At 36.5% G+C, this 16,906-nt stretch overlaps 1 protein-coding gene across 1 annotated transcript in view; it reads right to left on the bottom strand.

The window, feature by feature from the left end:
- Positions 1-16,906, bottom strand: part of LOC306875729 (voltage-gated delayed rectifier potassium channel KCNH8-like) — a 116,871-nt gene that overhangs the window by 4,616 nt on the left and 95,349 nt on the right. The window contains exons 9-13 of the mRNA XM_079426438.1: positions 16,072-16,271; positions 14,210-14,459; positions 5,296-5,510; positions 661-917; positions 114-214 (exon numbers count right to left, since the gene is read on the bottom strand). Of these exons, the coding sequence (XP_079282564.1) occupies positions 114-214; positions 661-917; positions 5,296-5,510; positions 14,210-14,459; positions 16,072-16,271 (1,023 nt within the window). The remainder of the gene's footprint in view (positions 1-113; positions 215-660; positions 918-5,295; positions 5,511-14,209; positions 14,460-16,071; positions 16,272-16,906) is intronic.

Below are 16,906 nucleotides of genomic sequence, written 5' to 3'. Positions count from 1 at the left end.
GACAGAATAAGCTACATATAAGTCTGACTGTGCAAGACAGTCTATTTTTGGAAATATTATTTCATAACATTTCCTTCCAGAAATCACATTCTCTCTTGTAGTTGTGTATGTACCTGGGGAAGGGGATGGAGGACCGCTCTGAGGTAGGGTGGGACCGAACTCAAACCTTTGTGTTGAGCTGGAATTGCTTTCTGTCTCAATGCCGTCCACAAACCTGCAGAGACATCATGTTGTTCATGTACAGTAATCTATTCCCATAATGATTTCTGAAGGATCATGTGACGCTGCTAAATATTCAGCTTTGCTATCACAAGAATTAACTCCATCTTAAAATATATAAAAATAAGAGCATTAGAGACATCTTGCAAAAACATAATAAAATCTTAAGTATTCCAAACTTTTAACTGGTATTGTAATATAAAAATGCCTAGATAGAAGTGGATTCCTTTACTTTTTGCTCATTAAATTCAAGTTTTAGATGAGTCTTGATTGCTTAGTATAAAATTGAAGAGCCAATTACTAGAGCAAGCAGCGATTCCACCCAAATTGGTTGTCATGGAAGCTGGATACTTCTAAATTATGTAAATCAGTAAAGTTCTTATGAGAGCCACCAGAGCGCTACAGCTCATTGAGGACGTGATGTGTGATGTGTCTGTGTACCTGGGGCTGAGTTCTGGAGGAGCGCTGATGAAACTGACCACAGGGATCTGGAGGGTGGCGGGTCGCGTGTGGTCTGACGGAGGGCGGAAGGGGCGAGGGGGGAGAAGAGGCGATCTCAGGGGGGAGCTGAGACCCCGGGTCAGGCGAAGGGGAGAACGTGGGGCCCTTGGCACTGAGTGCTGCTCTTCATCATTCTCCTCGTCCTCACGGATAGCAGGAAGTTTCTTCACCAGACCACCGTTGCTTTCCCAGTCCAGCTGAGAGAGACAGAGCAGATTTAGTTATGTTTGTGTCTGTACGAAACGCAGTAGATACACATGCCTTTGATCAGCAGAAGTGAGTTTAAGTGGTAAAATTAGAGCTATTTTACTACAGTACTTGCAAGGTAACACTGTACTTCTCAACCATTCTATTTTATTATTATTATTATTTTTCAGCTCATGCCTCTTAATTTTCTGATTCTGATCATTTGTTTAGATATAATTTGAACCTTTTAATTTCAGAAGTATTATATTTTTGAGATGTATATCTTGGATATTTATATACACCTGTCTGGAAAAATTAATTCTGATTCTAATCTAATATCTCTCTATGGACTCTTTCATGGCACATATTAAAAAAATTATTCAACATACACAGATATTTCATGTCTATGTACTGATTTATTTGATAAGTGATTGTGTAATAATAACTGGGATAATGTACAGACAGTCCATCTGTTTACTTTTTGCAAAATAAACCCCAAAAATCCTTCTACATTTTAATTAAGATTAAAATAATTAGATTTCTATTTATACTTAGTTCTGTCAATCAATTTTAAAAAAAAATAATTAAATCACATTTTTCAGTAATTAATTGGGATTAATCACATATCAGCATAATATATTTATACTGTGATAATTTCCAAATTTCCAACATTGAATTTTCAAATTAATATGGAAACAACATGAAGATGGTACATTTTAAATACTGTATATTAAGTACTGTATGTGTTTAATGGCTTTTTACTAAGGAGCCTATTATTAATGAAGGCCTACAGATGTCTCTATTAAATGCATTTCCCCCTTAATTTTAGCCATTATTATAGCCGTTCAACTTTACAGTATATTTGAAAGCCATTATTTTTAACATTTAATGTTAAATTTGAATTAGAATGATTAAATGATAGAATGAAAATTAGAATGATTTCTAAAAGATCATGTTACACTAAAGACTGAAGTAATGGCTTTAAAAAAAATAACAGAAGTAAATTACATTGTAAGAGTTTTTTTTTTTTTAAGTTGTAATGCTTCACAATATTACTGTATTTTTGATCAAATAAAGAGATTTGAATGTTAGTGTATATACAGTATGTTTCTACAATGTTTGGATCCTGAATAGTGACTGGCCTTCTCACCTGCATTTATTTGCAAGCTAAATTGAGATCTTACATCTATTTAGCCATCTATAATCACTTTTCACTGCCATGAAACTGTGGCATTGTGTTGAACCTAGGGTTACTTCCAACATTAACACTATTCTACTGCACTCTTGCAAACACTTCCTTCTAAAAATGCAAATCTAGTTATTAAAGAACAGTTTATATTTATGAAACCATTCTTGGTCTTCAATAGCAATAAATTCTAAAAATTATTTTCAAATGGGTAGTAAAGGGTCATGACCAGTGCGTGGCAGACTAACACAGCCTGTTGATTTTTCGTGTTCCTCTCTACCATGTTTCTCCACCTCCAGCTCAACTCTGCATATTTTCCATTGTACTAGATTAAGGAACCTCAATTGGTTTTTGCCCACAAAAACACTGTTCTTTGTAGAAGCTAAAAATTTATTTAGTTTTCTTGGTTGTAAACTCTCAGTACTGCATGTTCTTAGAATGTCATAAAAAGAATGGCTGCAAGCGGCGTTATCCTGCTGCTCCACATAAGAGGTTGCAGAAAGGAGAGGCGGCACTGTTTATTTTTGTTTTGTCAAAACACATAAAAGACTATGTCAATCAAAGTCCGTCGCTATAGGGTGGCAACACACACACACACACAGCCTGCATCCCTGTATTACTAACAAACATAAACCGAGAAGGAAAAATAATAAAATATTTTGAGCAAATCTTAATTAACATCTCACCCTTCCCTTTCCTCCTATCCCGCCACTAATTCTCCCCTATTCAATTTGACTGAAATCTCTCCATCTTTATCTGCAACCCCCCTCCCGTTCTCCGCAACCTGCCTCTCTCTTTCTTCGCATCTTGTTTTTTCCCCGTTCCTCTCATGATCTCCACCCCCACGCTCTGTCTGCAGTCCCACACCCCACCTAGAGCAAAATTTATTTTTAGCAATCTCTTTCCAATCTTAGTAACACAGACTCCAGTAGCACGAGGGGAGCGTGTGTGCATGTGTGCAAGATACTTAAATTGGTGATTCTACAGAAGTTTTCACTCCCCCCCCCCCCCCTCCAGAGAACGAGGTGTTTATTCTGGCATTTCCATGTCCCTCGAGTCGCCAAATTCAGTCAATTCCAGCAAAGTATAACAAGAAAGAGAGGAAAGAAAGCATTACCTTTTTCTCCCAAAGCTCTAGTGCACAAACACACACAGACGAACAGTAATAGGGAAGCTTCCCCAATAATCACACATCTATTCTCACCAGCTCTGCAATTACGTGCAAATGTATGTGCAAGCATGTGTTCATTGGTATTCCTTGTGCATTCTGGGGTTGCACACATGTGAAATGAGCATCGATGCTGACCTGCTATGTCTCATGGCACACACAAACTTGATTTTTACATTTTCTGAAGGAAATTAAGTGCTTGTGTATGCGAAAGTCTCTGCCAAGATGCCAAGCTATTGTTGCTGGTTGCCAGGGCATTTCTATGCAGTTGCTAAGATGTTTTGAGAGCGCATTGCTATACAGCTGATAGGGTGTACTCGGTGGTCTAAATCAAACAAATCCCTTCATAATGCTTTGAAAAAATTGTATATCCTATTGAAAAACGATTTAAGGTAGGGTTAAATCTGCAACAGTATCTTATACATTTACATGTTATGTATCTGCCACTTCACCAACCATCATTCCTTCCCTCTCTTTCTCTCCTCAAACACAACGATGTCTTTGACCAGCTGGAGTGAAAGCTGCATGTGACACCTTGCAGAAGCAGCACTGCAGGAAAAAGTGAAAAGGAGAGAAAAGAGGCACCTCTCCACCCCGCGCCTCTTGTTTCACTGCTATTTTTATCTTACAGGATCCAATCTTAACTCGAGGCGCGGGGGACCCAGCCAGCACGGAGTCCCCGCCTTCCCTCTGTGCTATTCTTAGTATCGGCACACACTCCAAACCGCAGCCTGCTGCTATTCCTGTCCTCGCAAGTTACACTCAAGGCTGGGAGAACGTGTGTGTGTGTGTATATGTGTGTAAGAGAGGGGTCTCGTGCGCAGGCACACATGTGCATACTGAAGATGAGGGGGGAAGGGGCTTTATCTTAGTCAGGGAAAGGACACGGACTTCGAGAATGTGCAAGAAGGAAGGAAAGATGCCAAAGACTGCAGATGGGAATTCATTTTGTATTCCACTGGTTGTGGATGTGGGCACTGCAGCGTTACACACACATACCTCCAGTCTGTAGGTCACAGCTCATGAATTCATTGACTAACGAGTAACTCTACATGCACAAATTCACTATGGCCAACTGTTGGAAATTTACAAAATGTCTTCATGGAACATGATCTTTACTTGATATCCTAATGATTTTTGGCATAAGAGAAAAATCAATAATTTTGACCCATACACTGTATCGTTGGCTATTGCCACAAATATACCCGTGCTACTTAAGAATGGTTTTGTTGTCCAGGGTCACATATAGCCTGGAAATGTCCTTTTAAGAGCTTTGTTAGCATCATTCTGTACTAGCTGAGTTACAGAAAAATCACAAATGAAATATTTTTTCCCCTCTTCATCAGCAATGGGATGTAAATGTACAAAATTATTAATAGGATTCAAACAAAAAGAAAAAGTGTAAATAGAGACCACTTTATCTGAGCTTTGCCAAGTAAAGGAATAGTTGACTCTAAAATGAAATTTCTTTGATCACCTTCATGTCGCTCCAAACCTGTATTACTGTTTTATCTTCTGCAGGAAAAAAAAAAAAAAAACAGACATTCCTAAGAATATCTTCTTTTATATTCCATAGGTTGGAGTAAATGATGACCGAATTTTCATTTCTGCGTGAACTGTCCAAAAACTGTATGAACACTTTGTGTAATGTTTCTATTATTACATCTAATAAATAATTTTATAGGAAAATTCAGAAACAAAATTGACAGCAGAGAATATGAACCATAATAAATGATCATGGAGGCGACTTATCGTGTTTCTCTGTTTGAATGATGATCTATTTATAGGACTCATATCAGCTCCACTGCACAAGCGTAAAATACTGATAATCCGATCCTAGGTGATGTATCGACTCCTGACCTGTATGTTCGAGGTAACTGCCTCAGTCCCTCATGCACATGATTCAGGCTAAAAAAAAAGCACATGCACACACTGCTTGACCTTTACAGTCAAGGCTGTTGAATCAAAGGTTTTACTCTGGGATTGACACCCTATGCCCTAAATACCATCATGTGTGCTTGCAAGCATTACTCACGTCAGCTCCACTGCCCTCCCGCAGATTATAGGTGAGATCGTGTTGGATTTCGCTGACAAACTTCTGGGCGTATTCAGGATAGAGGCGCAGCACTTCTCGCAGTCCCTTCAGGCTGATGTACTGCAGGTCGCAATACGTCAGTGCTTTCACATTTGCATTGGTCTTTATCACCTGCTCTTTCGTCAGCGAGTCTGATCCGATCAGGTCCCCCTTTCCTGTTTGAGAATAGCATATAGAAGTTCATTTGTGGCTTACACAGGCTTTGTCATGCAAAATTCATAGGTATGCTTTTAAAGTTGCAGATGCATGTTAGATCCCTCCAGTATTTTGTGCAAACATGTTCAGACAAGTAAACAAAGACACAGAGTGTCAATCAATGCTAAAGTTCTAAGGAAAAACTTTCTGTTCTAGGTTTGAAAATGAGGGGCACACAGGAGGGGCACACAAGGCAGCATAGAGGCTAAAAATATATTCTGGTTTGGTGCAAAGGGACTATGAAAGCAGTGACAAATTCTGAAGTGTGCTGAAGTGTCAGAGCACTGCATTCTGGGAAGGCACACATTGGAGGCAACTGAGTTCAGCAGTGCTGGGAAGGAGATGGGTGGTAGACCATATGTGCATCTTTCATCAAGTAAGCAGGTGTGGCAATTATGCATGGTATGTGAGTGTGTGTATTTGCATGTTTGTACTGTCACGTTTTCAAGAGCTCTATGTATCTTTCTCTGAGATAACATGGCAGAACATACAGTTTGTTTAACATTTTTCCTTCAACTGGCCAAAGCACCTTCCTTTCTTATTCCTCCTTTTTGTTGCTCTTTTACCCCTTGTTCTCTTCTGCTTTCCTATGAGAGAAAAATTGTAACTGACAACAAAGTAGCCATGCATTCTGCCCAAAACTATAATTGCAAACTACATATCAATCAAAAGAATCTGAACATATAAAAAATAATATGGCAGAAATTTTATTCGTGACTGTTTGGCATGCCAGGTCTGAAGGGATGTTTTCCTGTTCTTGTAAATTCTCGATTTGTTAGTTGATCCAATGATTCCATAATTTCACTAAAATGATTACACATGACTTCCATTAGGACCATGAAATTAAAATAGACTATTCTTATAGATTTTGGACATTTTTAAAGATTTTTTTTTAAAGTGCCTTCACAATCTTTAATCAAAAAATAAAAAACTATTTTCTTATGCACTTTGGTTCGATGATTGGGTAATAAATGTTGTCCAATGGCCAGATGAGTTTCAACCCTTTTCCTCAAGCAACCACTCACATGAAACATTCATCCACTCAGTTTGCATTGCTCTTTTTCTATAATCACTTCCCAGTGAACAAAATCAATTCCCATCCCACATTGTTTTTTTTTATATTATTTAGAAAAAAAATATATTTATAGTTTGAAAAGCCATTTCTTTTGTATATGTGTCACAATAGCAAAGACAATTTGGTTGCAATGTCCATTTTAGTTCATTTTCCATTTTTGTACAGGAACCAATTCTCACTATTAACTCGTTGCTGTTTATTAGTACTTATAAAGCACATGTTCTCCATGACCATATTCTACATCCCTAATCCTAACCAATATCTGAACTTCCTTATTAATTATTAATAAGCAACAAGTTAGGAGTTTATTGAGGCAAAAGTCATAGTTAATGGTTTGTTAATAGTGAAAACTGGACCTTAAAATAAAGTGTGACTGTAATTATTTTAGTGTCATGTGCTTCTTTGCCCTTAACCTGAAAGTATCACAGAAGCCTGATTTTTATGGTGGTTTATCTATAACAAAAATCAGTGTGCATAGGATTGTAGCAAGAAAAACAACTGCTGGTAAATTTAAAGTTGTTTAAAAATACAATTAACAGGATTATTTTGCTAACAATACTGTAAATATACATGAATGAAAAGAGTTATTCAAGATTATATTATAAATATTTCTTGTGGCTTTGGTCTCTAGAAGACATCATTAGATATGCAAATGCACACATGAATCACCTGTCACTGAAGGCAATCATTGACTGAACTTTGAAAGGTCAGTGGGAAAAGGGATAAAAGTTGAAAGTGTTTGAACTTTAAGCACCACATTACAGAGCTTGACTAGCGTTCAATCATTCAAACATTCAATCCATGGAGATCAATGCATCAGGCAACACTGACATAAGCCATGTGAAAGAACATTAACAGGAAACTCTCTCTCCATCTCTCTGTTTCCTTCCATCCTTGTCTCTATATCTGCTCTCTCCGATTCAGTCTCTCGTTCTCCTCACAGCCTTGACAGACTGTAGTTCTACAGTGCAATAACACGTGTAATCTCATTGGGAGGTGACATGAGTCTAGGTGGAGGAAGTTATTTCATGTCACAACTTTAATTAAGACAATGACAATCACTCCCACTCCAACTGCAGCTCAGAGACGTCTGTGTGTCTGCATGTGTATTTATTGGTCTGGTTCCAAGAATAAGTGTTTATTGCTATCTGTCTATACTAATCGTTCGCTTGTATTTTAAGCTTTCATTTTTTATCAATCATTGCCAATTTGCTCGGTGCCTTTTTCTCGTGCTGTCTCTCTGTTTTCCTGGCTGTCTATCCGTTTGTCTCTCATTCTCTCTCTCTCTCTCAGTATTCTCCGGAGCCTCCTGTGGATCCTCGGGTCAAGCTGTCAGATCAATAACGCCACAGGAAAGTGCCATTACTTTGCGTGTGTGCAGGTGGTGCAACATCAAACGCAGATCCTCCAAACACTGAACCAAACAGTCTCTCGGTGACAGTGAGTGGACGTGCATGGGGCACAGGCAGGCTATATAATGTGTACCTGAATATGTGTGTGTGTGAATTCATTCACAGCTCTGCTTTTCCTCTTCCTTTCAAGACATAATAGTTCAATCTTAAAGGTTGTATATCTCCTGGTCTAATGGTCCATTCACACACACACACACACACACACACACACACACACACACATACCTGTATATCACATCAATAAATAACATTTTAATATATAAAAAAATGTATTATTATTTGACAATATTACTGTTTTCACTGTATTTTTTGTTCAAATAAATGCCTTGGTGAAAATACTTCTTTCTAACGCTAAAAACTGTAGTGCTGGGCAATGATTAATCATGATTAATTGTATCCAAATTAAACGTTTTTGTTTATATAATATATGTGTGTGTGCTGTGTTTATTTATCATGTATGTATGTATGTATATATATATATATATATATATATGCCACACATACAGTACATATTTTGAAAATATTTAGATGTATTTACATGTATATATTTATATTTACAGAATTTATATTACATATAAATATATTATATATAAATATATTTAATATATAAGCATAATTTTTTTTCTGAAATACATATATGCATGTGTGTGTATTTATATATACATTATAAATATACACAGTACATATATATATAAACACATATATTATGTACACAAAAACCTTTATTTTGGATGCGATTAATCATTGCATAGCATTGTATATTATATAAAACACTAGGTAAGCAGCTCACTAGGTTTTGGAACATAGCTTTAATATTAAAAATTTGTCTGTATTATGTTTATTTCCTCTGTACGGCATGTTCTTCTTCCCATTCCTTGATTCATTCCCTCCCACATTATTTTCCATGTGTGTGGAGATGGTTCTTACCTTCATGTGTCAGTCTGCATTAATAGTCAAAGCACTTTAATAATGCATTGACCATCAATTATTAAGTGTGCGAGAGAGAGGTGGATGTGGGTTAGCTGCATGCCAATATTTGATTTGATCAGAGCAATAGAGTTCAGGCATTTGGAGATAAAGAGACCCACATACACACACACACACACACACACACACACATAAGAACCTTTAGCTCGGCGAGAGCTCTGGTTCATCGTTTACTGTGCCTACAGTTAATCTGGAAATAAAGGCTCTCAAAAGGTCAATGTACAAGAGGGGGTTCGGATATGACAAATAGTTTATTTATGATGGAAAACTGTAAGCATCTGAATTATTTTTTGTCCTTTGGTATGAAGCAGCTTTTAAGGCACCTTGTCATATATGGATTATGTTATCTTCTAGAAATAGTATAATTCGGTACAAAGCACAGCATGCATTTTCAATATTCCAACCAAATTTTTTTTAAAAGGTCTGGCTCATATGAAGGGTCTAAGAAACAAAGTGTGAGGATGTGTGTTGAACAGCTGCTCCACGCTCAGATGAAAGGAGAAAAACAGTAAAAGTTTCATAGTCCATCTATGGTCACAGCTGCGGTCTTGCAGTCTTCTTAAAAAAAAAAAAAGCAACAGGAGACACAAACTGAAAGGAAAGGCTCTGGCAAAGAGGGTCCTGGGTGACTAAACTAAAAGAACACAACGAGGCAGAGAGAAATTACAGAAAGAATGAGTTAATTGAAATCCAGTCCTAATACCCTCAAAGGCACATGGATGATGTTTGTGACAGCACTGCATTGATACATCTCAAACAGGACAGCATTTGTTCATTACACTGGCCTATATGCTCTGGTGCATCACATTAGATAAGGATTATGAAGAAATCCTTGGATTATGAAGAAATGAAGGAGGTTCTCCCTGTTCCTGTGTATGTTTGTGCAGCAACAAACACTGTGTACAGTTTCTGAGTCTAAAATACATATTCATTTGACATTTGCATCTTCTACAAATCAAAATCTTATCCCATTCTTATCCCAGAATATCTTTTTTGTTTCATCAGGTTTGGAACAAGGGTGAGTGTATAATGACAAAATTCATTTTGGAGAGAACTACTGCTGTTAAACACTGCAAAGTAAAAAATAAATAAATAAGGCATATGCAAATATGTATTTTAGCTATCATTCATATTTAGGTTAGGAGATGCTTTCTTATCCCAGCAGCTTATCAAGATTCCTTCTGCCAACAGCTGAAGGCTGTTTCGCCTGCTGTTATCTTGAATCTAGAAGCTTCCCAGCAAGGTTTTTGGGAGGCCACTGTGCTGTGTACAGCTCCCATGAATCCTTTCAGATGAAGCTGAGAAGTGATCACTTTTTTTAAATTAAATTAACCCCAGACTCGGTTTATGGCAATGATTTCCAATTGAAATAAAACCCTGGGCTTTTCTTTAATTTTTTTCTTCCATTTACTTGTTTTTCCCCCTGTTATTCATATTATTATATACATGTGTGTATTAGTACATTTTTATCCATGGGCTTGTAAAGTGAACTGATTACTGCTTTATGATACACAGTCCTATGTAAAATAAGTCATTAGGAATAGCAGTAAAGGCTATTTATCACTAATGTATGCATCTGTTGTGGCTACTTTCAGAACCATAATTTTATCTGTTGGTTTATATTTCAATTCATGCCATTTCACGAGGCACAGATTTTTTGTTAATGAAATCAGACAATTTGAATATAGACTGGGGTTAGTTGCCACAATGACTTCAAATATCTAGTTAAAAATAGACAGTCATACATTAGATTATTTTTTGTGTTATTTTAGTATTTTTCCATTTTGATGTTTCACAATCTTGCTATATTCAATTAATATTTGAAATATACTATTCTCAAATCAGTCTCAATATGACAGGTTAACTGAGCCCAACACGTGTTATGCTTATGTTGTTTTTTTTTCAGGACAGTAATAGCTGAAATGTACAATATCTCTTTGTACACATATAAAACAACCTTTTCAAAAATGAAGAAATATTGAGATGTATATTGAGTGAAAAGTGTGACAAGGTGTCATTGCATTTCTGCTTCATTAACATATTGAGTATTTATCTAATAGATGTCCTCACAGTATACTGTAGAAGATCATGTGATTCACAGAAGAAAAAAGACATTTACATGGCAGTTATCTCTGATTCCATTGTTATTTGTCATCAAATGTAACTTACAGGGCAGTTACTGCAGCAACTAGTAGGCTAAGGGCCTCGCTGTAGGACACAATAGGTCATAAAATCATGAATTCTCATGAATACTACTGGGTTTCACATCTGGGCTGCTTGCTGAGCTCATTAAGCCCTACAATACCATAAAAAGCACTGACCTTTTCTAGTGCAGTGCATGGAGAGATATTCACATATTTCCAAAGATTTCAACAGAACATATTTCAGTGTTAAATCATGCTTGACTCAAATTTGAGTGGCTACACTATATTTTCCTGAAAATTTCTATGTGCATCAGATTGCCATTTTATATGTTTGTGTGTCAACATTTTTCTTCATATAAGTACGGGACTGGAGAGTATGTTAGGAATGCGCATGTAAGTGTGGGAACGACAGATTGAATAGCAATTACAGACTCAAATACATGTGAGCTGGATTGCTAATGTCTCTTACAGCATGAAAGTAGAAGGTAATGTCAAGATGCAGAATTCATATTTATATCAGCTCTGGGCAAAGATGTTCTTAGGTTAGTCAACTGGTCAAACGCAACATAGCCAATGGGAAAAAATGAGGAATTTGTAGGTCTCAGATGCTGTTATAAAAATCCTAGAGAGCTGCCTATACTGAGAAAGCATTTCAAGGGATATTTGCAAGCTGAAATGTATGCTCCCTTCTAAGATATGCTGTTTTGGACAAATTTAAAGGCACATATCCACATATCCTTTACAAGTTGTACCAGTTAAGAGAAGCAAAGATTATAAATGTTTCATTTAATTAATTTTAAAATATTACATTAAAAGAATGTTTAATCCAAATAAAATTGACTATTTTACCCAATTTGGGTATGTGGCATGTATTTTTTATGTTCTATACTATACTAGTATTGTGTTGTTAGCTTAGCAACATGCTAAACTCCAACATCTCAAACTGTGTGAGTCGACGAGCCTCCTGTGTGCTTTGAGCATTTTGTGTGTTAATAATATTGCATATTGTTGGGCCTGTACAGTTCATGGTAATATTACATTAATTTAATTTTATTTTATTTTGGATGATAAAAACCAGGTAGTGTAAAATCTACATCCTGAATTTAAAACCTTCATGTTGAGCATGTCTGTCACTTATGAGGTTCTATTTCCATTAGAATGCTGCCTTATAGGGATAGTTCACCCAAAAAGGAAATTCTGTCGTTAATTACTCACCTTCATGTCGTTTCAAACCTGTAAGACTTTTGTTCACCTTCAGAACACAATTAAGCTTTCGGACCCTGCATAGACAGTAAGGGAACTACCACAGTCAAGGCACAGAAACATAGTAAGGACATCGTTAAAATATGGAGGATCAGAAAGCTCTCGGATTTCATAAAAAATATTTTAATTTATGTTACAAAGATGAACAAAGGTCTTATGGGTTTGGAACGACACGAGGGTGAGTAATTAATGACAGAATTAATATTTTTGCATGAACTATCACTTTAAGATGTGGTAACACATTAGCAAAATTGCTGCGTAATTTTGTAGCAAAAAGGCCCATTGTCAATGGTGTAGCAATGCATGAGCACAGAAGTCACTTTTAAACCAAGCAGCATTATGTTGGTAAGTGTGAATTTGCGTTACCAACTTGAATACAAGTAAAAATCTGTGTGGGGAACTTTTTCACACTTGCGTGAAGCTCCTGGCTGCACAGATTCCGACTGAAATTACTGTTTTCTGCAGGTGAAAATCACTGAACAATGGTAAATGTAACCACACATTTAGAAGGTAGCTGCTGAGACAGGCAGCTCACTATGTTTTGGCATGTCATGTATTGGCAAGCACATTAGAGAAACCACACGTAACCTAATCATCAACAGTAGCTGAATCTTGCAGATAATATATGCATTAATATGCATAACAAAGTGAGACAGTTGATGAGAAAATGAAGCCAATGCGCCAACTGTGTGTGTGTATAATGGGGGGAGGGGGATAGTTACTGTTCAATAGACTTGAAAATGATATGAGAATCCTCCCTCGAAACAATTAGAACTAGATAGTGGGAGGATGAGATTTGTTGAACAAGTGTGTGTGTATGTGTGTTAAGGTGCTTTAAAAAAGCCATTATTTTGCTCATTTTTAATGTCTGAATTATGTCAGAAATTATACAATGATATTAATGGATAGTGTGTGTGCATGTGTGGGCAATTTTTATCGTATTGGCCTGTCTCAAAATCACACAGGAAGCACAATTAATAGTGGCAGGTAGGAGGAATTTAAATGGACATTGAAATTGCTGTGAAATTGTAATATAGGAGCCATTGAATAAGCCACCATGACTGACAGAAATGCATTTGCACAAGCTGTACAGTGCTTGAAATGGCTTTTGAGTCTGAATGTAATTGATTTGTTTATTTTCAGTTTTCCACAGTTAACACCACATATTTTACCTGGTAACCTTAATCAGAAAAGTTTTAATAAAAAGTGGGTCATTTTAGTGGCACCTAATGGAATTGTAATCAGTTTTTTTATAAGCCAGCTGCCGTAGTGTTTAAAACTTGTTTAAAACGCAATATACAATTTGATTATGTGTGTGTGTGTGTGCATGTTTATGTGGTTTATGAGGGCACAAATTTGTATAATGACATGGGTATGACAGAGGTATTACAATATGAAGGTGGTTTATGAGAACACTGCCTATGTCCCCGTAATTCAAAAGGCTTAAAAAAACATACTAAATGGTGTTTTTTTGAAAATCTAAATGCACAAAGTCTCCTGTGAGGGCTAAGTTTAGGTGTAGGGTTGGTGTAGGGCAGTAGCACACACAGTTTCTTCAGTATAAAAACCATTACGCCTATGGAGAGTTCCCATAAACCACAAAAACCAACATGTGTGTGTGTGTGTGTGTGTGTGTGTGTGTGTGTGTGTGTGTGTGTGTTTGTGTGTGTGTGTGAATTCAGGTAAATTTGGACACATTTTCCTATTGAGATGACAAGGGAAAATGTAGAATTACCCTATATTATCTCCTGAACCCTACTGTTTGTGTGTAATCTTACCCAGTATAGCCAGCACAGTGTTGTCCTTGAGCACTTCCATGGAGCCTGAGCAGACAAAGTAGATGGCCTGCAGAGCGTCACCCTGGCGAATGAGGAACTCTCCTGGAGCACAGAAGGAGGTTTTGATGATGAGCGACAGCGAGCGCAGACACCCTCGACTGGCCGATTCAAAAAGAGGCAGCTGGAGCAGCTCTTTATTCAGGTGCATGGCAATGTCAGCCCGCAGTTCATCTGGGAAGTCTTTCAGAAGCTGGGAGAGGACAAAGAAATCTTTTATTTGAAGTACTTACACTTACTTTTACTTCTCATTCTTGAAAAGCATAAAAACATTCAATTTACGGTTGATCTTTAAGGAAACAAGTGCTGCAAAGAAACTGTAGATCAGTCTTCTACTTTGACTTTAATGGGAGGGTATATTGATATCAAAGCAAAGAGACAGTTATGAGTTATGTAACGAGAGTTTTGAATTGGGCTCATTAAATACATTGTGAACTTAAGATGGAATCTCTTGTTTATGAGCAGATCAGAGTTACAGATGAGATGAATGGAAAGAGAAAATCAAATGATAAAAGATATGAGGGATAATGAAACAGAATGAGAGATAGAAAGAGAGCATGGTGAAGTGAAAAGAGAATAAAAAAGGATAATATGCTTTAATCTTAGACAGATGCATCAAATCACACCAGTGATAGCAAGAAGGCCAATAATTGGAATCAACTGTTATAAAGAAAAGGAGCTAAAATTACATAAAATATAATACTATGAGCATAATATTTAATTACAAGTGCTAATAAGATTTCCTATATTTTGGCCTGTAAGGCTACGGGTCCAATGGGAGATAAAACATAGATAAATGATAAATGCAAAATGCATTGTCTGTAAATGTTAAAAACATTTTCTCCTGGAGGTCATGGAATATCGAATGAATTTTGCCAAAGTAGCCAAGTTAATAAGATATTTTAAAATAACATGCTACTCTGTACTCAATAATTATTTTTTTTATTTTACTATCAAAATAGGATCAATAGGATTTTTTGTTGCCTTATTCATTTACTTACTTATTGCCAGAGCAGGTCAAACGGTTATATCTTTAATTACATATATATACTGTATATATATATATATATATATATATATATATATATATATTTTTTTTTTTTTTTTTCTTTTTTTTTTTTTTTCTTCTTCTTTTTTTTCATCAAAAGAGGTATGTATTGCTTTGATAGAGTGCACCACAGAAGAGGCACATTCTAAATACAGTACATTTCTGTGTCATATAACATCATCATTCCTTAAAAATCCAATTTTATATTTAATGAATTCTGTATATTTAATTTTGATGTTTGTATAATGTCTATTGCTGTTACAAAATTTTAAAACTTTGTCAGCAGAAAATCGCAAACCCCATAGAAAATTAACTGAAAATTAATCAACTCATAAAATAGTTTGACCTCCTGAGGTTGAAGATCATCAACAGCTTCTGAATGTTAACTGACCACAAATGAAAAAGAGAAAGAAAAAAGTACACTACTTATGGAAAGTGCCAATAATTTAACAAGTTCAACAAATAGTAGCTCTGACACTTGTTGAACTTGTTAAATTCTTGGCACTTTCCATAAGTAGTGTACTTTTTTCTTTCTCTTTTTCATTTGTGGTCAGTTAACATCCTCTCAGCATCAAGAAACCAAGAAAACCCAACAAGTGTTCAAGGAGTAGATCAGAACAGCAATTCAAAGCCCTACATGACTGAGCATATTATCTGCCGTACAATTGTTTGCACATGATTTATAAATTGTGAACTTGTTTTGACAATTAATTCATTTGTGCACACAAATTATTGAAAGTACATGTAAAAGTACTACCTCGCTGACATCGATGCCATTGTTGACCGACCATGTCGTCTGAAAGCACTCCAGCATGCGCTGCGCGAGGGCCTTGGGAAGTCGATGCACGCGGATGAAGTCTTTGAGGTCTTTGGTACGAGTGTGATAGAGTGAGCGGCGCGAGTACATTCTCTGGATAATGGCCGTCACATTACCGAAGACCGCAGCGTGCATGAGTGCTGGAGAAAAACACAATAAACAAACATTACAGGTGAAATACATAATTAATTTGAACAATGACATTGTTGTGCTGTGATCCGTTGCAATGATGGACTTTCCTTCTATGTTGTACATTAGGATGCATTCAAATGCAATATCCAATCTGTATGATGGCCACTTGCGATCCTATCACCCAAGCCAGATTTTATCAGGAGTTAATGTTTAGTCATTTAGTGAGAAGTGGATCAGTTTTAACATCTTGCTCCAGCCTGTTTTCTTTCTATTGCTTGATCTCAGTGTCAGTGGACTGGATGCTAATGGTTTGCAATGCAAATCCTTTTCAGTTTAGTTCCCTCTGCATACATCATGTTCAGTGCAACTGTTTTCACTCCACCTATCTCTATATCATCTATTTATTTAACATTGTGAGCTTTGCCAACATGAGTGTAAACAATCAAGAAGGATTGGAGAGTACTCATGGAGTGCTAATTGAAGTCTACATAAATTGTTGTGGAAATTGCATGCCGCTCTTCTGTTCAAGAACTGTGCTCAACATAAGTGGCTGCACCTGAGTTATGTGCCTTTTGAGTGCTTGGATGAGCTTTGTGATGAAATCCATGAAAATCTTCAAATCAGGTGAAATAGGGCAACAGAA

Source organism: Barbus barbus (assembly GCF_936440315.1).
Source record: "Barbus barbus genome assembly, chromosome: 10".
Taxonomy (NCBI): Eukaryota; Metazoa; Chordata; class Actinopteri; order Cypriniformes; family Cyprinidae; genus Barbus; species Barbus barbus.
Note: the sequence above shows the minus strand (reverse complement) of the source record. Positions and strands in the feature narration are given on the sequence as shown.